This window comes from Triturus cristatus, chromosome 2_1 (assembly GCF_964204655.1).
Source record: "Triturus cristatus chromosome 2_1, aTriCri1.1, whole genome shotgun sequence".
NCBI classification, from domain to species: Eukaryota; Metazoa; Chordata; class Amphibia; order Caudata; family Salamandridae; genus Triturus; species Triturus cristatus.
In genome coordinates, this window is record NC_140581.1 from 1,156,203,441 (window position 1) to 1,156,227,666 (window position 24,226).

Here is a 24,226-nt window from a genome sequence, read left to right on the forward strand (position 1 = left end):
CTCAGGTGTTAGGAAGGATTTTCCCTGAAACAGGATTTTTAACTTGGCCGGGAACATGAGCATGTATTGGAGCTGGAGGCCTTGCAGTCTCGCTTTCACTTCATCAAAGGTGCGGCTCTGCCTCTGTACCTCCCTGGGGTAAACTGGGAAAATTAGGATTTTTGTGTTGTCATATTGCACCTCTCCCAGTTTGTGCCCCTCTGTGAGAATCAGATCTCTGTCACGAAAGGTTTAAAAATGTGCAATTACAGTCCTAGGGGGAGCCCCTGGTAGAGGTCTACCTCCCAGAAAGCCAAGCAAGAGAAAAACTTGTCTTGGGGATTGATGAGGTGGAGCATATTATCCAGGAACTCCACAATGTCGGAGTCCTCAACTCCTTTGGGAAATCCCATAAAACGAAGCTTGTTCTTGCGAGCCAGATTGTCTGCGTGCACAGGTTTCCGTAACCTCTTTCCGGAGCGTCGCCACTGTATCCTCTAGCATAGTCGCACGGGGGCTACGGCACAGATTCCGGGGAGGGAGGGGTTAACCATTCTAGCATATTGGTCTAGGCGCCATTAGTGGGCGAGTTTAGGGTCCTTGTCCTTAGCCTTAATGGTCCCCAAGAAGTCACCACAGAACCAGTATCTATGACTTGCAGGTCGGTATCAAACCCCTCAGTCTGCCCCCCCAGAAGCAGCCCTACCTTCTCAGGCCACCACCAGTGTCTCAAGCTGATCCACTCCACAGGGAACCGCAGGCGGTCTGACAATAAGTCTTTCAAGCGTTTCTGTATTCTGTTGACTGTACAGCTATATCCAGAGGTCACACCATAAGGCACATCAGGCGGCGCTCAACAGGCTCCAGGCAGCTGCCACTCCACCCTCTGTGCCAGCACCAGTGAGGGGAGGGGGGGCTTGAGTACGCCACCGGATACTATCACTTTGAGGTATGGCGCCGCTAATCCATACACCGTACACTCTGGGCCCACACCTCGAGAAGAGGCCTGTGTCTTTACAGGGCCGGCAGGTAGGCACCTCCGCCCAAGCAAACTGCACCGGCCTAGCACCAGCAGTCTCCGCCTAGAGCAGGGGAAGCTCCGTGCCAAGTACACAAACACACCGGCCCCCAATCGGCCCCACTCACAGGCTCCGTTCCAGATTCTCCAAGGCCACGATCTGCCGACGTCACACCAAGTCTCCTCTGGTCCCCACTAGGTCCTCCAGTACAGAAGACTCGGTTGACGCACCGGACCACTCTCTCCGTCTCTCACTGAGATGGCAGGCTGCAGAAAGCAGGGGGAACGCCTCTTCCAGAGGCACCGCGTCGCGCAGCGTCAGGTGGCCTTCACCCCCCTCCTCTCGCGGCCTCGGGGGCCAGCCCACATCCTCTGCGTCCTCCTGCCACCCGTCGGGGAGACCTCGCGGCCAACAACAGCCAGGCCCTGCTCCCTTTTCCAGCAGTCCTCCGCTGTCTCCTGTCGTCGCCTCCATTCAGCCGCAGAGCGGCCACAGTGGGGCAGGAAGGGGCAAGGGGGACTCTATGCTGGAAGTCGCTGGGGCTCAGAAGTTTGCGGGCCTACACAGTGGAGGAGTGAAGCAGGCCTCCAAGCTCTGACCCGTGTTCCCGTCTCACTGCTGCATTACAGTCTCTGGTGGGACACGAGCAGTGCAGGACTCCCGTGGCAGCAAGGCGACCCGGCAGGTAAGTACAGAGTATAGGAGCCCAGCGTAGGCTAGGATTATGTTAGGATTTTGACAGGCCTGTTCCAGAACTCTGTATCTAAGCGTCTGACTCCAGCGCCATCTTGGCCATGCATCCTCTTTTTTTTCATTTTTTTTATCCAAGTTATTATCCTTTTTCTATGCTAGATGTTAACCAGCACAAAGGCTGAGGAATCTGGCTCAGATAAGCTTATCTATGATCCCTAGCGTTTTTGTTAACCCCTTCGCCGCGGCACGAATTTTGCCGCGGCGCTGGAGGGATTCGGGGTGAGCGCGGCGCCGCCATGCTCGTGACGGAACCACTCCGTCATGAGCCACGGGCGCGCTGTGCTCATGACGGAGTGGTTCCGTCACTACTCCGCCCACTTGCATTGTTCGCCCGCACAGGCGGGGAATCAGTGCCGCGTGGGCGGAGCGGCCGCAACGGCCGCAGCATGACGGAACCACTCCGTCATGAGCACACGCCGCCCGTGGCTCATGACGGAGTGGTTCCGTCATGAGCAGGCAAGGGGTTAAGGAAAGACTGTCTGGGATGATGAAATATCTTTGTCAATTGTCTTTGGACTCTGACTTCATAAAGAAATGCAAAAACTGTATGGCTGTGCCTTACAGGGGCTCAGGTAGGGGGTACTCTAAAGACCCAGGGCAGCTGAGTGCAGGGTGCAAATTCGACGTTGGGAACCCAATGCTTTTCATTGAGGATTTTCCTGATGGCAAGAGGTTGCACCGGAGGTTGCAGGAGGAAGACCAATGACCGCAGAAGTAAGTTGGGATGTAGGGGGTCGTAGAGGCATCGTCGTTTCAGCTTACCAAGGCCCAGGGGCTTCGGGTGAAGGGTAGCCTCTGGATTCACACTGCAGGTGCCGCCGTGGAGGGCAGAAGAGGTCTGCCAACGCTGGTCGTGAGGTCAGGATCGCCGGGGAGACTTCACTGCCACTCAGACTCGCGCCGTGGGTGTCTGGTGCAGAGTGGGCTGGGGATACAGATCCGTCTGGTTCTGAAATCTTTGAAATTGTTTTTTCTAGACATGTCCACTGTCCTCAGGACATTAGTCTTATTGAAAGCAACAATCCTCCCTAGGGTTTTTGAGGTAGTTGTTGCAAGACATGTTGCAGGGTTGTTGAAGCTGGAGACAGGCCGGTAGGGCTGGGCCATGGCTATTGTCTTCAGGCTTCTGCTGCAGGGTGTCTTCTTTGCTCTTAGGTCGTTGCAGATCTGAGGGAGGCCCCTAAATTCTAAATTTAGAACGAGCTTTAGGGGAGTAGCAGCTATGGCCAATTGGGATCTTACCTGGGGTGGCTACACCCTCTATTATTCAACCCTCCCATGGAAGGAGGCATAGACCTATCCCTGATTGGAGAGGTCCCCCTCATCTTTAAGATGGCAGGGACTGAAAGTTGTGCTTTACCTCGCTTCCCTCTTCCCCCCCCAAACCCCCCCCCCCCCCCCCCCCCCCCCCACCCCACCTTAAGGGTGTGGTGGGGTTGGCAGAGGTGGACTCGCCTCCTACCTTTTCGAGTTTTCCCGCCCAAAATAGGGGTGTAAATCAGGGGCTGACATCTGCTGCTAGCAGCAGAGGCTGTGGGGGTCGCATCACAAAGGCGGCAGGCCTTTCAAGCTTCCCTCTTCGAGCACTGGCCCATGCTCGGGGAGGATGCATGACGGCTCTCCCCAAGATGTGCATTGTTTCTGGTCCCAGAGAGCAGGGGCTCTCTACCCAGGGGTCCAGGAGCATGTCTGGTGGTAGCTGGTTGCTTACAGCCTGTCATAGACCACACCAGCGTTGGTACAGACTTGGGGGCCCCTCTGAGGTGCCCTTTGGGTACATGGGGCAATTAATCCCACACTAGCATCAGTGAGGATTGAATGAGAGGAGTAGCTTGGTACCAAACACTCTTGTATTCAGTAAAGCCATCCTGGTGCTATAGAACTCTAGTTGTCGGATTCCCATCCCATGTACTCTCAATGGCTTCACAGGCATTTACAATATTGGGAAATGGTGTCCCACAACTCACATGGAGTACGCACTTCAGCTTCCTGGTCCTAGGTACCCAGGGCATCATTTACTAGGGGCTTACAGGAGGCAGAAGTACCAATTGGCGGGGGGGGGGTTGTTTTAGGGAAGAAGCACTGGCACAGGGGACCTGGATGGCAGAGACACTGTGCACTATATTTGAAACCACATCAAAACCAGGCAAGAAGTGAGGGGCTAACTATGCAAAAGAGGCACTTTCTCACACTAACCATCAATCATGATGGCCAGTAACGCTGGACTTCAAGCAGCTCTCTTAAGTTATAGAATCATGAAGCAAGAGCCTGGGTCACCTCATTTATATTACTTTTGAAGAGACCAACTGTACTCTGTGTAAAGCTCAGATCCAACTTCTTGAAGTACCTGATAACGTAGATCCCACCAGCAGAACGGCTAAGGCAGCTCTCTAGCTATGTTAGATTTCTAATTTTACATTGCAAGGCCGTTTCCCATTCTTTACTGGAGCACTTCCTCAATGATCGATTTCCTGAAAACTCAAAACTAAGATGGATAAGAGTTGGGTCTCGAAGAGCCTGGGACTTTTGTGCATTGTACCTGTGATTTGGCTGCAAACATTCTATAAGTTTGAGGGTAAGGAAAGCTTTTTCAGAGGTGCTCTGCCTTTTCTTCTGAGCAATGTTAAGGTATTTTGAGTTGTAGAATTCATAGAACGTAGGTGACTAGATATTGCTAAAGAGTGTTTTTTTTTACCATCTTTATGTCAAAAATGGTCTCCTAATTATTCACTTTCTTTATCTTCTCTTTTTGGGGATCAGGTATTTTGCTATGCAATGGTGTGCAAGGAGACTGAACAAATTGCGAAGTTTGTGGCTCGTCAGAGGAGTTCAAAAAAGAGAACCGGAGGTCAAGTGAATTGCCAGATGAGACTAAAGAGCACGTCTCCTTTCGCACTAGTAGGTAAGGCTTAATGAGACACTTGTGCATACAAAATATTTTTCTTTCCTTTCTCCTTACCTATAAACGTGCATCCTTACTATTTTGATACAAAACTGTAGTTTTTTTTTAAACTCTCATAGATTTAATTTTTTGTTAAATTGTGGTTACCATTCTGCAATGGTGTGATGGATAGATTTGGGTGTATTTTAGAAAGGAGGTCTGGGTTCTATAAAAGATAGTTTCCATGTTGACCCATAACATGTGAACAGTATAATCCCACGAAATATTTACTACATCATGTTTTAATAGTGCTCAAATATAGAACAATGTAAATACTTTTCTGTTTTGTTAATTTTATGGAAAGTGATGCAGATTTCCAAATCTTGAACGTGAAGAATCCTCTTCCTACTCTCATGGAAGTTGTGATAACATTCTTTTCAATGACTGTTTTGAGCAGCAAGTGGATGTGTAATGCGAATGATGCACATAGAAAAATGTGGAGACTAGTGGGTCTTAATGAGTAGTGAACAGCAGTTCTCTGATTTAAACTTGGCCTACTATTTTAAAATAAAAAGGCAGAATGGGAAAAAGTAGCTGATCATCAGCAACTATAAGCGTTCAGCAAACTAATTCTTTAGTGCTCAGATGATTTGGAGCCCCATTCACATCGGGAGTTAATGTACTCTTGTGTGGATGAGATGGAAAGTACAAAGACCGTTTTAATTGGGATTATTGACCAGGAGCGTTGGATGGGAGGACATTATCATATGCATCTCCCAATACGGTTTGCATTTTTAGGAGAACTAAAAAATGGGTAATCTGCTTCCAACTCTTGCACCTGAAAGATATCCATTTAGGAAGAGTTGGTTTATTTTGTCACATTTATTCATTTGAAAACTCACTTTGTTGATGTCAATAAGTGTTTACTGTGGCATAATCTGACAAAGCTTGGGCTACCCAACTATGTTTTGTTATATAACTTTATTTAAAGGTTTAGTAATGTACAAGTACAGTCCATACATTATCCTCCTTTCCCTAGGCATTTTCATGTATGTCATTACATGTTGTTGGCATGCGCACTGAATGCTTTAGTTGTTTGTTCATATGTTACATCACGTTGCATACCAGTTTTTCCTAAAGAATTCCTAAAACAATTATCAATGTATGGTTCTTTATTAGTTTCTCATTCTCACTAAGTATTTACGAAGTGGGTCCAGGAAATCATGTGGCCTGGCTGCAGAATGTATTGCGAATGAATAATTGTCTGACCTCTCATTGCGGTATATCAGGTCATGGATCCTGTCATCCTATCTAGGAGATAGTTTGCTCATTCATTTCTTGGTGATGCACTCCAATTAGCTAATAATGCCATGATACACATCTACTATGGGAACCTGTGCCAGCTTTCATTTAATATAGTGAGGCCATTAACAGATAAAAGGTTGACTACAAATCCACAATTTCAATCATCGAATTGAAAACTTTCTTACAGTATTTAGCAAAAGCTACCATTTACATACAAGATGAAGAAAACCCACCAGCTCTAGTACGTCACTTGTTGTTATAAAGGCTTGAGTCATATTTCACCAAAGTCCGAAGTGTAATGTAAAATCTGTGCATAAATTTGAAATTCATTAGTTTAAATGTTATGTTAAGTTATTTATTTTTCTAAAGCGCCCAGTTACCCAGAAGGAGTCTTGGCGCTAGCTGAGCTACAGAAAGAAGATGTCCCAAGGAAAGAAATTATTTAGCAGGGAAGAGCCAAGTTTTCAAGGCTGTCCTAAACGTCAAAAGATTTAGCATAGTTTTAATATAAAATGGAAGAGCATTCTAGGCTTTTGCAGCTCCCATCACAAACGGGAGGAAAGTTGTTGGGTACCTGTGGGTCAAGAGATAGTTTCTTGATTAAATGTAGAATCGAGGGACTCTTCCACATTAAGGGGAAGAGGCCGACCCGCACATCAGATGAAAAATATCAGTCAGTTTAGTCGCAATAGTCTGTTGCTAGACTAGCTACCCTTGGCAAAAATGGATCGCGTGGCGAACCAGACTTTGAAAATTTGATCAGTTTTGTAGCCTCATCTCTAGGAGAAGTAAAACGCTCTAGCTTTGTGAGATTAATCTGACGAGTATACGTATACACAGCTGAGATAGCAGCCGAAGTAAGTGTTGCGAAATTGTTAGACATCCTCTACTTTAAGGCAAAAAGCATCTGCCAAATTATTACAAAAGGACTGAGTAAAGTCCTTGAGAGTGTTAGAGGTGTCTGTCGTCAGTTTTTGAATAGTATAGAACAGTTCTTTAGACCAGTAACTCGCCTCTTCAATCTTGCCTGTAAAGTATAATGTTTTATCCTTACGAATCAGGGCCTTGTAATTAGATAGGCAGTTTTTATATTTAGTATTTTCAAGTTTGTAGTACCCCAATCTCCATCAGTTCGAGGCATATGAGCTGCAGAATTCACACTTTGTGCAAAGATCGCCATCTGGTGTTGGGCTCGGATGCTTGCAACTTGTTGTTGTCCTGGAAGAAGTCTTTTGTAGTCACAAGATAGGTGACTCCTCCCTAGGACGATAGTGCGCATGGGCATTGACTCCATCCTCAGATTGTTTTTTCCGCCATCGGGTTCAGACGTAACTTCAGTGCTTCGGTTCGGTACCGTGTTATCCAAACCTTTTCGACTCGCAAACCATTGCAAACTCGACAGTATTGTTTTCGTTTGCATGCCTTTTGACGCGCTCGCTCAAATACTAGATTCCAGTCGTCGATGCGGACCGCTGGGCCTATCGTCGCCTTTCGGGCCTACGGCTAATGGAAAGGAGCTAAATTCCCACACAGCGACCAACACAAGGTCTGACACCTCTGTCTCTCGCCCGAGCACGAGGAGAAAACTTGCCAAGCCTGCGCCTCCTTCCGGTCCAAGAAGACTATCTGTGATCGCTGGGCCTGACGACATGTTATGGTGCAACAGGCTGCTCCGGTGCCAGAAGACATCTCGATGAAGGCCCGGTTGTTCCGGAGGCAGAGGATTCGGAGGATCTGAATAATCGTTTCCGAGCCAGACGACTCCAACAACCACATCACTCCCGGTCAACGAGTGAGTACAACTGCCCCTGCCCCGACCCCACAAGAAAAAAAGAAGGCTCCAGTCAAGACCAAAACAAAGCTTCAGAAGCCCTGCCCGCGGCTCCGAAGACAAAGGAAAAGCCTTCAGGCGGCTCAGGACCCAGCAAGCCGCATGTCAGAGTCCCACAGACACCATCGGCATCGAAGTCGGGAGCACATCCTTCTCCTGCAGTCTCCAAAAAAGGCCTCGGCACCGAAAGAACAAAAGGTCTCGGATCCGAAACCCAAACACTCAGAACCGAAAAAGATGTTCGAGGCATATGAGCTGCAGATTGTACACTTAGCATAGATCGCCATCTGGTGTTGGGCCCGGATGTTTGCAGTTTGTTTTTGTTCTTTGGACAGTCTTTGGAAGTCACGAGTTCGGTGACTCCTCCTTCGGTCCGTACTGCGCATGGGCTTCGGCTCCATCCTCAGATTGTTTTTTTCCGCCATCGGGCTCGGATGTGATACTTCGTGCTCCGGCTTCGAACTTCTACGGTTCCAGCCTCGACGGAAAATCCTCGTTCTTCGAGTTTCTTCATCATCTTCATCTCTCGAAGTGGCACTTTTCTCCATCCCGTACATCGGCACCGGCCTTCGGGCCCTCCTCGACTCCGGTCCCAGCCGATGGAAAGGACTCCGTTCAAAAAGTGCCCAAAATGTGGGTCTGAATTTCCCCACACCGACCTCCATCAGGTGTGTAACCTTTGCCTCTCTCCAGAACACGAGGCTAGAGACTGCCCCGCCTGTAAGTCTTTTCGATCAAAGAAGACCATCCGGGATCGAAGAGCTCGACGCACCATGGCGCACTCATCGTCCGCAGCTCCACCGGACATCTTCGGAGACTACGCCGAAGCTTCGGGGCAACTACACACCGAGCAGGAGGACGACGTCGTCAGCGCTTCCGAGGCCGACGACTCAAACGTGGAGGACATCACACCGGCGCAGCGGGTCGTGAGTACTGTACCCCCTCCCACCCCCGCGCCCAAAACCAAAGAGACTCCGGTTACACCCTCGCCTGCAGGCCTGGGCAAAACCAAGCACACAGCTTCTATCACCCCACCTTCGGGCCCGGTGTCGAAGCCTCAGAAGTCTCACGGCAGCTCGGGCTCGAGCCAGCCGACGCCTGGTGCCGAAAAACACCCTCCGGCACCGAAAAAAGTGATACCCAGCTCGACTCCGAAGCCACCGGTGCCGAAGCCTGGACTCTCGGTGCCGACAAAACACAAACACAAATCTGTCGGCACCGACGCTCCGGCGCCGAAAACTCCTTCGACGCCGAAAAAACCGGAGGTTCCAAAAAAGCATGGCGCACAGAAACCATCGAAACCCTCGGCTCCGAAAACATCGGCGCCAGCGGACGATTCGGCGCCACTGGATCTCTTTACACCAGACCCTTTGCAAAAGACTCTATTTAAAGATCCAAAGACTGGGCTATTGACTTTAGTTGTCAAGAAAAGACGTCTTGACACACCGGCTCCTCCTCCACCGCCCAAGCGGAAGGACTCTGCTACTTCTCCTCTCAGAGTGCCCTCCCCACTACCTCCTCCTCCGCCTCCTCCACCCCCTCCCCCTCCCAGGTCTCCGCCACCCTTACCTCATCACTCCCCGACCCCGTCCCCAGATCCGGATTACGGGGATCCAGATTATGACCTGGCGGACGCCCCAATGGACCCCACTCCATCGGGGACCCCAGACCCATGGGAAGACTACCACAACCCTGACATACCGGATATGCCTCAGGACGACCTATACCCATCCAGGCCGTCTCCTCCAGAGGACTCCTTAGGGTTTCATCACTTAGTGCAGAGAGCAGCACACTACCATGGGGTGGACATGCATAGCGAACCAGTGGAAGACGACTTTCTACTGGACACATTTGACATTCAGGACAAGTCCACGTCTATCTTGCCCATGCTTAAAGGTGTCACCAAGCATGCTGCAGAGGTGTTCAAAGACCCTGTCAGGGCCAGGGTATTGAACCCTAGAATAGAAAAAAAGTACAAGGCGGCACCCACAGACCCTGCATACATTAAGGGCCCTGCTCCCTTAGATTCCCTAGTTGTGTCCACAGCTAGAAAGCGGGCTAACTCCCATTCCTCAGGAGAAGCCCCACCGCCAGATAAGGAATCCAAACTTCTAGACGCGTCTGGCAAACGCACCGCCTCCCAAGCTGCAAACATGTGGCGCATTGCAAATACACAAACGCTACTTGCGCGCTATGACAGAGCACACTACGACGAGCTTGAGGCTCTTATGCAGCACCTCCCCGAAAAACACAAACGCAAGGCTCATGACCTCATACAGGAGGGTAAACTAATTCCAAACACCTCCATTAAGTGTGCCCTCGATGCAGCCGACACTGCTTCTAGAGCCATAAATACCAGTGTCCTGCTTCGTCGTCATGCCTGGCTCAGGATCTCAGGATTCAAGCCTGAAGTCCAGGCGTCCATACTAAATCACCCCTTTGACCAACAAACTCTCTTTGGCTCAAAGGTGGACGAAGCATTAGAAAAGATGAAAAAGGACACAGACACAGCAAAGTCTATGGGGGCACTACAATCACAGGCCCCTAAACGCTCCTTTCGACGCTCATCCTTTCGTAGCACAGGCAGAGGCTACTCCACCGATAGCGCCTCTACCTCCTACAAGTCCCCTCCTCAAAATACCCTTTCAAAGGGCAACCAAAGGGGTGGTTACAGAGGCAACAACAATAAGGGCAGGGGCAAAACTAACACCACCCGTTCTGCAACCCCGCCCGCACAATGACTCCCCTTCCCTCCCCCCAGACCATCCCACCCCGGTCGGGGGCAGACTGCAAAACTTTATCCACGCATGGGAGTCCATAACATCGGACAAATGGGTGACCCAAATTATTCGGCCAGGGTACTGTTTCGAGCTAACATCTACCCCACCCAATATCCCACCAAGGCACCGTCCAATGTCTCAAGAACATTCCACACTGCTCAAACAGGAGGTGCTCTCCCTCCTCCAAAAACATGCTATAGAGCAGGTCCCCGTCAATCAGCAAAATCTAGGGGTCTACTCTCTGTATTTCTTAATACCAAAGAAAGACGGGACCCTGAGGCCCATTCTGGACCTCCGGCCTCTAAATGCCTACATACATTCAGACCATTTCCACATGGTCACCCTACAACAAGTCCTCCCGCTCCTCTGTCAGGGAGACTTTCTCACTACCTTGGATCTGAAAGACGCATACTTTCACATTCCAATACACCCTTCTCACAGGAAGTACCTCAGGTTCGTGGTGGACGGTCAGCATTACCAATTCACGGTTCTCCCCTTCGGGGTCACCACCGCACCACGGGTGTTTACCAAATGCCTAGCAGTTGTAGCAGCACACCTCAGGCGTCAACATATTCACGTCTTCCCTTACCTAGACGACTGGCTGATAAAAGCCGCGTCCTACGACCAATGTGTGCAACATACAAACAGCACCATCCAACTGCTCCACCAGCTAGGCTTCACGGTGAACTACCAAAAGTCCCACCTCATACCATCTCACACAAAGCAATATCTCGGGGCCACTATAGATACCTCCAAGGGTATTGCCTATCCAAACTCAGCCAGAATCGCAAGCATACAAGCCTTACGCAAAACATTCCTTCCTCAACACTCTCTTCCAGCAAGAGTGTTTATGAAGCTCATAGGAATGATGGCGTCTTGCATTTTCATAGTGCCCCATGCAAGACTCCACATGCGTCCACTTCAAGAGTGCCTAGCACAACAGTGGAACCAGGCCCAGGGTCAGCTGACGGATCTGGTGTTGGTGGACGGCCGCACCCATCACTCTCTGCAGTGGTGGAACACCACAAACCTTTCCAAAGGGCGGCCGTTCCTGGACCCGGTTCCTCAGGTGATTCTAACAGCGGACGCATCGCTCTCCGGCTGGGGAGCGCACCTCTTACACCTCACAATGCAAGGTCTATGGACGCCACAGCAAAAATCGCTCCACATCAACCATCTGGAGCTCTTGGCGATCTTTCTAGCCCTAAAATCTTTTCAAAAACAGATTTCGGGCAAAGCAGTCCTCATTCGCACAGACAACATGACTGCAATGTATTATATCCAAAAACAGGGGGGGACACACTCTCCCCAGCTCTCCCGCTTAGCCCAGAGCATATGGAGATGGGCAATTCCCCAAAACATCTTTCTCCTGGCACAGCACGTTCCAGGCGTACAAAACACCATGGCAGATCTGCTTAGCAGACAAACGCAACAACTACACGAATGGGAACTGCATCCACAAGTTCTTCACCCATTCTTCCAAAAGTGGGGGCATCCTCAGATAGACCTCTTCGCCACCCACGAAAACAAAAAATGCCCAAGCTTCGCCGCCAGATACCCACACCCATTGTCCAAAGGCAATGCGATATGGATGAACTGGTCAGGTAGATTTGCATACGCCTTTCCACCTCTCCCACTAATTCCGTTAGTGGTAAGGAAGCTACAACAGCACTCCCTCACACTCATTCTGGTAGCCCCAACATGGGCCAGGCAGCCGTGGTACACCACACTACTACAGCTATCGGTGGTGCCACATCAAAAACTGCACCTGTCCCCATGCCTCCTAACCCAGAACCATGGAGAAATCAGGCACCCGGACCCAGCTCAGCTCAACCTTGCGATCTGGCTCCTGAAATCTTAGAATTTGGATACCTTAACCTTCCCCCTGATTGCATGAACATTATCATGGAAGCCAGACGTCCTACCACTAGAGCATGCTATGCCGCAAAGTGGAAAAGATTTGTAATTTACTGCCGTAACAATACAATCAACCCTTTAGATGCATCCATACAGCACATCATATATTATCTGCTCCATCTTCACAGGTGTAACCTGGCATATTCATCCATACGCCTACACCTAGCAGCGATTGCTGCTTATCTACAAAACAGACAGCATTTATCACTGTTCAGAGTGCCCGCTATTCAAGCCTTTATGGAAGGCCTTAAACGAGTAATTCCTCCCAGGGCACCACCTTCCCCTGTATGGAATCTAAATGTAGTTCTTACACGGCTAATGGGTCCACCCTTCGAACCAATGCATAAATGTGAGCTACAGTTCCTCACCTGGAAAACAGCTTTCCTCGTAGCTATCACTTCCCTTAGAAGGGTTGGTGAAATACAAGCGTTCACTATACAGGAACCCTTCCTACAAATACATCACAGCAAGGTCATACTTCGTACAAATCCGAAGTTTCTGCCCAAGGTCATTTCCCCCTTCCATCTCAATCAATCGGTGGAATTACCTGTCTTTTTCTCACAACCTCAATCTGTTGCAGAGAGGGCCTTACACACACTCGATGTTAAAAGGGCTTTGCTGTACTACATACAAAGAACGCAACCCTTCAGGAAGACTAAACAATTGTTCGTTTCCTTCTCTCCACCACATAAAGGCAACCCCATCTCTAAATCAGGGATAGCTAGGTGGATTGTAAAGTGAAGTGTATACAAATTTGCTATCAAAAGGCAAAAAGAACATTATCTGTTCCACCTAAAGCCCACTCTACTAGAAAGTTAGGGGCTTCTATGGCTTTTCTAGGGATCATACCCTTAGATGACATCTGCAAAGCAGCCACATGGTCAACACCGCACACCTTCACAAAACATTACTGTGTAGATGTGCATTCCAAGCAGCAAGCTAGTGTGGGCCAGGCTGTACTAAAGACACTTTTTCAAACCGCTGCAACGGATACCGGTGGTTGCCGCTAAGGTTGGGTACTGCTATATAATCTATGCTAAGTGTACAATCTGCAGCTCATATGCCTCGAACGGAATATGCTACTTACCAGTATGCATCTGTTCTTGGCATGTAGAGCTGCAGAGTTGTACACACCCACCCGCCTCCCCGGCTACCTGTATCCGTTCCAGTCCATCTTATTTAGATACAACACACATGGGTTTCTCACTGTTATTACTACGCTCCATCATTTCCCTGTTGGCGAAAAACAATCTGAGGATGGAGCCGAAGCCCATGCGCAGTACGGACCGAAGGAGGAGTCACCGAACTCGTGACTTCCAAAGACTGTCCAAAGAACAAAAACAAACTGCAAACATCCGGGCCCAACACCAGATGGCGATCTATGCTAAGTGTACAACTCTGCAGCTCTACATGCCAAGAACAGATGCATACTGGTAAGTAGCATATTCCTTCTGACTCGACACCAAAGCTGAATGATCCAAAAACCCCTTCAAAGGCTCCAGAGCAGAAATTTAAATCCCGCTCCGACCGAAAAAATCTGCGACAAAAGCGACTATCGAAGCGGAAGAACTTTTTCTGCCAGATCCCATCGATCGGAAACCAAAAACCCTCCAAGTGGACACTAAGACAGGCCATATTGTCTGCGTTCCACACAAGAAGAGGAAATTGGACACCCCACACATCCCCGAGGTGCCTGTGAAGAAAAGACTGTGCAACTTCACCCTTATGACCCTCTTTTCCTGTTCTTCCTTCTAAACCTTCCTTTCCTCCAAAATCTCCCATACTTCCCCCATATTCACCACCACCACAGGATGATGATTTAGGGGGTGGGGGAGGCAGCAATGATCCTTTTACTGACCCTGACACATGGGATGACTATGATGACCCAGTAGATCCTCCAGACCTTTGTGATCCTGATGCATACCCAACAAAGCCATCTCCCCCAGATGACAATATTGGCTTTAGTCAGCTCATGGATAGGGCTGCCCAGAACCATGGTGTTCAAATGCATTCGGACCCCACAGAGGAAGACTTTCTAATAGACACTTTTGCACAGTCACAAAAGACAGTACAAACTTTACCCATGTTAAAAGGCGTCATTAAACATGCCCCAGATATTTAAAAACCCTGTAACGGCTAGAATTCTCAATCCTCGTATTGATAAATATAAACTCGCCCCTAATGATCCCACCTACATTAAGGGCCAACTTCCCTTAGACTCCCTGGTAGTGACCAATGCTAGAAAGCGTGCCAACTCTCAGACCTCCGGTGACGCTCCACCTCCAGACAAAGAGTCTAAATTACTAGATGCTTCGGGCAAACGAGTTGCCGCCCAGGCAGCTAATCACTGGAGGATAGCTAATGCGCAGGCATTACTTGCCAGGTACGATAGGGCTCATTACGACGAGCTTGAAACCCTAATGCAGTATTTGCCTGACCAATATAAAGCCAAAGCTAATGATTTGATCCAGCAGGGCAAATTGATCACAAATGCATCAATTAAGTGTACCCTCGATGCAGCAGACACTGCATCTAGATCCATCAACACTAGTGTGTTGCTAAGAAGACCTGCCTGGCTGTGCATTTCTGGGTTCAAACAAGAAGTGCAGACTACTATCCTCAATCAGCCGTTAAATCACGAACAACTTTTTGGGCCATCTGTGGATACAGCTTTAGAAAAAATGAAAAAGAACACGGAGACGGCTAAATCCATGGGAGCATTACAGTCTCCATCTACACGAGGCTCCTTTCGGCACTCCTTTCACCACACTTAGCAAATTATTAAGCTGCTACACAGCTTGGGGTTCACAGTGAATTACACCAAGTCACACCTTCAACCCTCCTACCTACATCAGTACCTAGGAGCCACAATAGACACTTCCAAAGCTCTAGCATACCCCAATCCGGCCAGGATAGCCAGTATGCAAACCCTCATCACCAAATTTCAGCCCCAACACACTCTTCCAGCCCGAGTGTTTATGCAACTCGTAGTAATGATGGCCTCTGGCATTTTCATTGTACCTCACGCAAGACTTCAAATGCGCCCTTTGCAGGAATGCTTAGCACGTCAGTGGAACCAGGCTCAAGGTCCACTTACAGATTTGGTGTTGGTGGACAGCCGCACACATCGCTCTCTGCAGTGGTGGAACACACGAAACCTTTCCAGAGGGCGGCCGTTCCTAGAGCCAGTTCCACAGATAGTGCTAACACCGGACGCATCACTCTCAGGCTGGGGAGCCCATCTCCTAAACCACACAATTCAGGACAAGTAGACTACTCAACAAAAACAGCTCCACATCAACCACCTAGAATTACTAGCAATATTTCTAGCGCTAAAGTCATTCCAAGTACATCTCCTCCACAAAACTGCCCTAGTCCGCACCGACAATATGACAGCAATGTACTACATACAAAAACAAGGAGGAACACACTCGTTGCAGCTGTCTCAACTGGCGCAAAGCATATGGAGATGGGCCATTCCACAAAACATATATCTTCCAGCCGTGAACCATCAGATTGCGTCGTCAAATACACGAATGGGAACTTCATCCGCAAGTTCTGCCACCCTTTTTCCACATGTGGGGCCACCCAGACATGGATCTGTTCGCCACACACGCAAACGCAAAATGCCCAACCTTTGCTGCCAGGAACCCACACCCGTTGTCCAAGGGCAATGCGATATGGATGAACTGGTCAGGCAAATCTGCGTACGCTTTTCCGCCACTCCCACTCATTCCACTAGTAGTCCGCAAGCTCAAACAGTAATCTCTCAAGATGATCCTGGTTGCTCCCACATGGGCACGGCAACCATGGTTCACAACACTACTCGAACTCAGTAGTTCCACACCAAAAACTACGTCTCTCCCCAACGCTGCTCACGCAGAACCATGGAGAGATAAGACACCCAGATCCAGCACAACTGAATCTAGCAATCTGGCTCCTGAAATCCTAGAGTTAGGTTACCTCAACCTTCCGCCTAACTGTATGAACCTTATTAAAGAAGCCAGACGCCCCACTACAAGAGCTTGCTATGCAGCTAAATGGAAAAGGTTAGTTATTTACTGCAATTACACAATTGACCCATTAGATGCTTCAGTTCAAAACATAATTTGCTATTTGCTGCATCTACAAAGATGCAATCTGGCATAGTCATCTATAAGACTACATCTGGCCGCCCTTGCCGCCTACCTACAAAACAGACATTTGTCATTGTTTAGAGTACCTGCTATCAAAGCCTTTATGGAATGCCTTAAAAGGATAATTCCCCCAAGACTGCCACCCTCTCCAGTGTGGGACCTAAACATTGTTCTTGCGAGACTCATGGGTCCCCCATTTGAGCCATTACACAAATGCGAATTACAACTCCTTACATGGACAGTAGCTTTCCTTGTCGCAATCACCTCTCAGGAGAGTAAGTGAGATCCAGGCTTTAACCATACAAGAGACATTCTTACAAATGCATCGTAACAAGGTGGTTTTTAGGACAATTCCTTCCCAAAGTAATCTCTGCTTTCCATCTTAATCCATCAGTAGAGTTACCAGTATTTTTCCAAAACCCTGATTCGGTAGCGGAAAGAGCTCTTCACACGCTTGACATCAAAAGAGCTATGCTTTGTTAGATAGACCGGACTAAAGCCTTCAGAAAAACGAAACAACTGTTTGTAGCTTTCTCTCCACCTCATAAGGGCAACCTCATCTCCAAAGTTGGAATTGCGAGGTGGATAGTCAAATGCATTCAAATATGCTACCAAAAAGCAAAACGTACATTAACAATTTTCCCTAGGTCGCATTCAACTTGCAAACTAGGGGCTTCCATGGCATTCTTAGGGAACATTCCCCTAGAAGACATTTGTAAGGCAGCAACATGGTCTACTACACACACCTTCACCAAACACTATTGTGTAGATGTGCAAGTGAAGCAACAAGTTTTGTAGACCAGGCTGCTGTTAAGACACTTTTTGAAACTACTGTAACGGATACAGGCGACCACTGCTAGGGGAGACACTGCTGATGTAGAGCGGCAGAGATTCACACGCCCACCACCTCCCTGGTAACTGTATCTGTTCCTGTATTATCTTAGATACATTCACATGGACATCTTTTCTGTTTCTAACAAACTCCATCATTTCCCATCATGGCGAAAAACAATCTGAGGATGGAGTCGATGCCCGTGCTCGTCCAAGGGAGGAGTCCCCTATCTCTTGACTACGAAAGACTTCTTCTAGGACAACAACAAGGTGCAAGCATCCGAGCCCAACACCAGATGGCGATGTATGCACAAAGTGTGAATCTCTGCAGCTCTACATGCCAAGAACAGATACATACTGGTAAGTAGCTTTTTCCTTTCTCTTGCATCCTGCAGAACTGCTTGAGGGCCCTAAGGTCCTCCGAGATCAGGGAGCAGATAGATTTATTTTAATCCTAGTCTATTTAACAGTAGACAAAGGGCGAGAAGCAGTATCTAACCACTGAGTGTACTGCGAAACTGCTAACTCTGTATCATTAGAGAGATTGGGGATAGTACTTTCCAACCGTTGAGAAAACTCTTCGGCATGAATTTCATGCCATGCGAGATAGTATGTCCAAATAGGATGAGCAATAGGGCCCTGATCAGCTTGTGAATACTGGAGCGCAAAGAAAATTGCTCTATGGTCGGACCAAGATACAAGCAAAGTTTTTATATTAGCTAAAGAGGGATTGTTTGAATTAAAAATCCCATCAAGAGTATGGCCAGCTAAATCCATTGGGATAGACCAAGGACTGACATAGTAGAAAGGAGAACCATCGTATCAGAATTGGAAAAAGCCCCCAAGTGAACATTAAAACCACCTAGGACTCTATAAGCGCTAAGCAAAATGTCACAATTGGTGTTAAATCCTCGAGAGAAACTAGAAGGATCAGTGTGATCACACCCCATGAACTCAACTGTATAGTTCCCAGAGATCACTAAATCTAGGTGTCTAGGTTGATGGAAGATGAGCCTAGCTGCTTGGTTTTGAACCAGTTGCAGGCGATGGAGCTGATAGGCTGGGATGCCAACATAGAGTGAGTTGGCATAGTCGATGCGGGAGATGACCATGGCCAAAAGAACAAGAGTTAGGGCCTCGGTGGTTAGGAATCTAGAAATTTCCGGATTCTTCGAAGATGGAAGAAGCAAGACGATACCACCGCGCCAATCTGAGATTTCATAGACAGATCTTTGCTGATTATGACCCCTAGGCTTTTTACGGATTCTGCTGGGCGAGGAGGATTGCCTAGGAGGGGAGGCCAAAAGTTAGAGTTCCAAGGGATGGAAGTGCCTCCGGTCAAAATCAACTCAGTCTTGTCGAGGTTGAGCTTTAGTTGGTTGGCATACATCCAGTCGCTGATAAGGTTCATGGTGGTCTGAAAGTTAGCGACTGAGATGGTGGAAGAGTCAATCTCAGACACCAACTGGATGTCGTCTGCGTAGTTGAAAGCAGCAACGTTGCTGTTGCGTAGGGACCGGATCAGGGAAACATATATAGGTTAAAAAGAAGGGGTGAAAGAGAGGACCCTTGGGGTACCCCGCAGGTCAGCCTAACTTTCTCCGCTGAGAAGTTGAGACTGACTGCCTGGTATCGGTTGCTAAGGAAGGAGGAGATCCACCTCAGAGCCAACCCCTGGATGCCAGCATTCCTGACACGGTCGATCAGGACGACCGTGTCAAAGGTGGCTGACAGATCCAGGAGAACTAAGGCCTGGCTGATGTTATGGTCCGCCCCCTTCCTAAGCTCGTCCATGACTGCTAGGATGACTAACTCCGTAGAGTGTGCTAGTCTAAATCCTGCTTGCTGGGGGTCAAGGAACTGTGAGTGTTCGATAAAAGAGCTGAGGCAATTAGTGACATGGGCTTCTAGAAGTTTGCTAAGGTAAGGGAGTAACGAGATAGGACAAAAGTTGCACAGCATTGAGTATTCGGCGTTGGGTTTCTTCAGGTTGGGAACAATTTCGGCGAGTTTGAAGGTATCGTGGACATGCCTTGTCTAAGAGAATTGTTAAGGAGCGAAGTGGGGGGTCTGGGCAGGTGGAAAAGGCTTCTCGTAAAATGTGTGGGGGGCAGCAATCTGTGGGGGAGCCTGATCCAACTTTTTTTAGTAGAGCGAGAAACTCTTCTCTAGAGATCAGGGGTATTTGGTCCAACGCCTGGGGATTTTTAAATGAGATGGGAAAAGTTGTTGAGGGTGTGGGAGGGGAATACTGCTTTTAATGGTGACCATTTTCTCCGTGAAGTACGAATTTAGGGAGTCACATAATATTTGTGAAGGGACAGGTTTAGCTATTACTCTGTCCGGTTGTGATAATTCATCGACTATGGAAAAGATGTCTTTGGTCTTAGTAGCTGAGTTTGTGAGTTTTAAGGAGAAATGCATAGTCTTAGTCTGGAGAATGTAGCTTTTGTAGCCTTTTAGCAGAGTGATATAACTGGCTTTTTTTTTCTGGGGCATTCTCTCGCCTCCAACTACGCTCTGCTTGCCTGAGTGCTGGTTTCTTTATTTTCAGCTCGTCGGAGAACCAACACTGAGCATCATGGGGAAGTTTGAGTTTGGTTCTCTTAAAAGGGGCGACCATGTTGCTGGCTGAGTCAAGCCAGTGCTTGATGCTAGTTGCCTGATCGCATAGAGAGTCCTGTTCACTAGGGGATGAGGCTTTTAGAACGGTACAGAACTCAGCGATATTGGCCTGACTCCAGTTTCTTGCCAGGTGGTTGCCTGCGAGAGGCGGTTTTGTGAGAGGGGTACAGTCCAAGCAGAATATAATATGATGGTCTGACTATGGGCATGGAGAGATTAGAGGTTGGGTAATTTCCAAGTTGAAGGTCCAGACTTGGTCTAGGATATGTCCCTTAATATGAGTGGCGACCTGTATATACTGAGTGCAGTTCATACAGGGTAGGAGGTCCGTGAATTCTAAGGAGCTGGTACTCTCCTTAACATCAATGGGCCAGTAGTTAAAGTCTCCAATGATAATGATTTTAGCATTGTTAATAACTATTTGGGACAGCATTTCCCCAAGCAGTTGGGGGAAACAGGGCATGTGGAGGGGGGGGTCGGTAAAAAAGAGCGCAGATGGCGTTTTCGTAGTCTAGTCTGCTGTTTGAGTGCATGGGTAACTGCCTTCCTTGATACGAGGGAGGGGGTCCATTTGAAGGTCTTTCGGAGGATGCAAAGGGTGTTGAAGCAGCTGGAGGCAGCGGCGTTGACCTGTCGGGTCATGGAGAGGGAGGAGTAGAGTACAATGCCGAGGTTTCGGACGTGGTCCTAGGGCGTGGGGGGCTGCCGAGGGTGGTGGTCCACCCGGTGTTCTCCCCTGCAGAGATGGAGGGGATGAGTGTAGAAAAGTAGTATCTACTTATGGTTACCCCCACTTTTTGCTGATGTCACACTGTTTTTGGACAAGTCTGACTGGGATCCTGCCATCCAGGACCCCAGTCTATCTGCTTTCTCCCTTAAATTGCTATGTATGTACTTTAGGTACACTCCAGATTGGATACTGGGGTACCATTATCAGTCCCTAGTATATGGTACATCATATACCCAGGGCATAGGTACCCCTGTGGCCTCCCATGGGCTTAAGCATGTATTATGCCACCCACGAGAGGGCATTCAAATTGACACGACAAGCCTGCTACTGCAGACTGTGTAAGCTGGTGCTTGCACCACTTACTTTAGATATACGTTCACTAGATCTCTCTAAACCACTACACTTAAAAACCTATCAGTCACCCCTATGGCAGGCCTCATCAATCCTGAAGGCAGGGTGCTGGGTTTTACGTGAGAGGGTGCCCCTGCATGAGCCGAGTCCCTCTGCAGCCTTCGGAGACCCTTCTCCGTGGTTGTCTGTGATGCAGCCAGACATGTATGTCTAAGTGCATTATAACCTCGCGGTAAATGCTAACTGTAAAACGGCTACTTAGAAACATGTTGTGTTTGGTGTCAAACATCTTGGAATCATTACTCGACACCAGTAACTGGTGTGGGAAGTAGATTTTAAACAATGTGAGAGGGACCCTTTGCAAACCGAAGGACTAGGGTTCTGTAGAAGAGCACAAGATGTGTCCTTTGATACTTAATAGAGACCTGTTAACCCGCACGTCACCACTCATCCAATACAGTCATCACCTACCATAAATATTACAGTTGGGTCCAACTTACTCAATGTATCAGCACAAAAACCTAAACAGTTCAATATATAACAACCCAATTTCTTAAAACGTTTTTTACAAAGTTAAAAACATTGCAGACAGTAATCATATCATTTGCACAAAATTCATACTATGAAAAAAGAACAGAATTTAAAACACAAGACGAGAGTTAAAAAAAGATATTAATCTTTGTCATCACAGACCATATCTGTCTATACAGATTGTTCATAAAAGGGAGTAGCATAGGCTAACTCCTTTTCTGTGTGATTACTGACACAGCTATTATGTCAATCAATCAGTGACACTTATAAAGCGCGCTACATACCCGTAGGGTCTCAAGGCGCTGGGGAGGGGGGGTGCCGCTACTGCTCGAACAGCCAGGTCTTCAGCTTCTTCCTGAAGGAGAGGTGGTCTTGGGTCAGGCGCAGGTCGGACGGGAGGGAGTTCCAGGTCTTGGCGGCCAGGTAGGAGAAGGACCTTCCTCCTGTAGTCGCTCTTCGGATGCGGGGGACGGCGGCGAGGGCGTGGTTGGCTGATCGGAGGTGGCGTTTGGGAGCGTAGAAGTTGACTCGGCTGTTGAGGTAGCTCGGGCCTTGGTCGTGTAGGGCTTTGTGTGCGTGGGTGAGGAGGCGGAAGGTGATTCTCTTGTTGATGGGGAGCCAGTGAAGGTCTCTCAGATGACCGGAGATGTGGCTGGATCGTGGGATGTCGAGGATGAGTCTGGCTGAGGCGTTTTGGATCCGCTGGAGTCTCTTCTGGAGCTTGGCGGTGGTCCCGGCGTAGAGGGCGTTGCCGTAGTCCAGTCGGCTGGTGACGAGGGCCTGGGTGACGGTCTTCCTGGTCTCTGAGGGGATCCACCAAAAGATCTTTCGTAGCATGCGTAGGGTGTTGAAGCACGCCGAGGAGACGCTGTTGACTTGCCTGGTCATGGAGAGGGAGGAGTCCAGGATGAAGCCCAGGTTTCGTGCATGGTCTGTCGGTTTGGGCGCGGTGCCCAGGGCGGGAGGCCACCAGGAGTCGTCCCAGGCGGAGGGTGAAGAGCCCAGGATGAGGACCTCCGTCTTGTCCGAGTTCAGTTTCAGGCGGCTGGTCGTCATCCACTCGGCTACCTCTTTCATCCCTTCGTGCAGGTTGGCTCTGGCGGCGGCGGGGTTGTTGGTCAGGGAGAGGATCAGCTGGGTGTCGTCGGCGTAGGAGATGATGCTGAGGTGGTGTTTGCGTACGATGGCCGCGAGGGGGCTCATGTAGACGTTGAAGAGGGTGGGGCTCAGTGATGATCCTTGGGGGACGCCGCAGATGACTTCGGAGGCCTCTGACTTGTACGGTGGTAGGCGGACTCGCTGTGTTCTTCCGTCGAGGAAGGAGATGATCCATTCCAGCGCCTTGTCCTGGATACCGATGTTGCTGAGGCGCCGTGTTAGGGTGCGGTGGCAGACCGTGTCGAATGCCGCGGAGAGGTCTAGGAGGATGAGGGCCGCTGTTTCTCCCTTGTCCATCAGGGCTCGGATGTCATCGGTGGCGGCGATGAGGGCGGTCTCGGTGCTGTGTTTGGCTCGGAAGCCGGACTGTGAGGGGTCGAGGGATCCGTTCGTCTCGAGGAAGGCGGCCATCTGCTTGTTGACGGTCTTCTCGATGACTTTGGCTGGAAACGGTAGAAGCGAGATGGGGCGGTAATTCTTGAGGTCGGTGGGGTCCGCTGTTGGTTTCTTGAGTAGAGCGCTGAGTTCGGCGTGTTTCCAGCTTTCGGGGAAGATGGCGGTGTCGAAGGATGTGTTGATGATGTCTCGCAGGTGGGGTGCGATGACAGCGTCGGCCTTGTTGAAGACGTGGTGAGGGCAGGGGTCGGTTGGTGAACCGGAGTGGATGGAGTTCATCGTGCGGATGGTGTCTTCTGTGCTGATCGGGGTCCAGGCGTGGAGGGTGGTGGTGGGGGGGGGTGGCAGGTCGGTCGTGGTGTGCGTTGGTTGGTTGTTGAAACTGCTGTGTATGTCCGTGATCTTGTTGTGGAAGTATGAGGCGAGGGAGTTGCAGAGGTCTTGCGATGGGGTGATGTCGTTGTTTCCTGCGCTGGGGTTGGAAAGCTCTTTCACGATGTTGAAGAGTTCCTTGCTGTTGTGTGCGTTGTTGTCCAACCGGTCCTTGAATGCTGTTCTCTTGGCGGCGCGGATCAGCTGGTGGTGTTTCCGGGTGGCCAGTTTGTAGGAGGTCCTGTTGTCCGGTGTCGGGTCCTTTTTCCAGACTTTCTCGAGGGCTCGGCAGTTCTTCTTGGAGCTCTTGAGTTCGTCGGTGAACCATGGGGCCTTCTTGCTGGCGGGTCTGCTGGGCGGGGTCCTCAGCGGGGTGAGCTCGTCCGCGCAGGTGGTGATCCACTTCGTGAGGTTGTCGGCGGCCTGGCTGGGGTTCGCTGAGCTGGCAGGAGGGTGTTGGCTCAGGGAGGTGGCGAGCTGGTCTGCTGTGATCTTGTTCCAGCTTCTGCGGGCGGTGTGTTGCTGGTGTTGGTGGGTCGTCGTTCTCTTGAAGGTGAAGTGGACGCAGCTGTGGTCCGTCCATTGAAGCTCTGTGGCGTGGCTGAAGTTGATGTCTGTGCTGGATGAGAAG

General features: G+C 49.3%; 1 protein-coding gene across 1 annotated transcript in view; it reads left to right on the forward strand.

Moving 5' to 3' along the window:
• TDRD7 (tudor domain containing 7) overlaps positions 1-24,226 on the forward strand; it is a 991,711-nt gene that overhangs the window by 156,361 nt on the left and 811,124 nt on the right. The window contains exon 3 of the mRNA XM_085636595.1: positions 4,512-4,653. Within this exon, the coding sequence (XP_085492721.1) occupies positions 4,512-4,653 (142 nt within the window). The remainder of the gene's footprint in view (positions 1-4,511; positions 4,654-24,226) is intronic.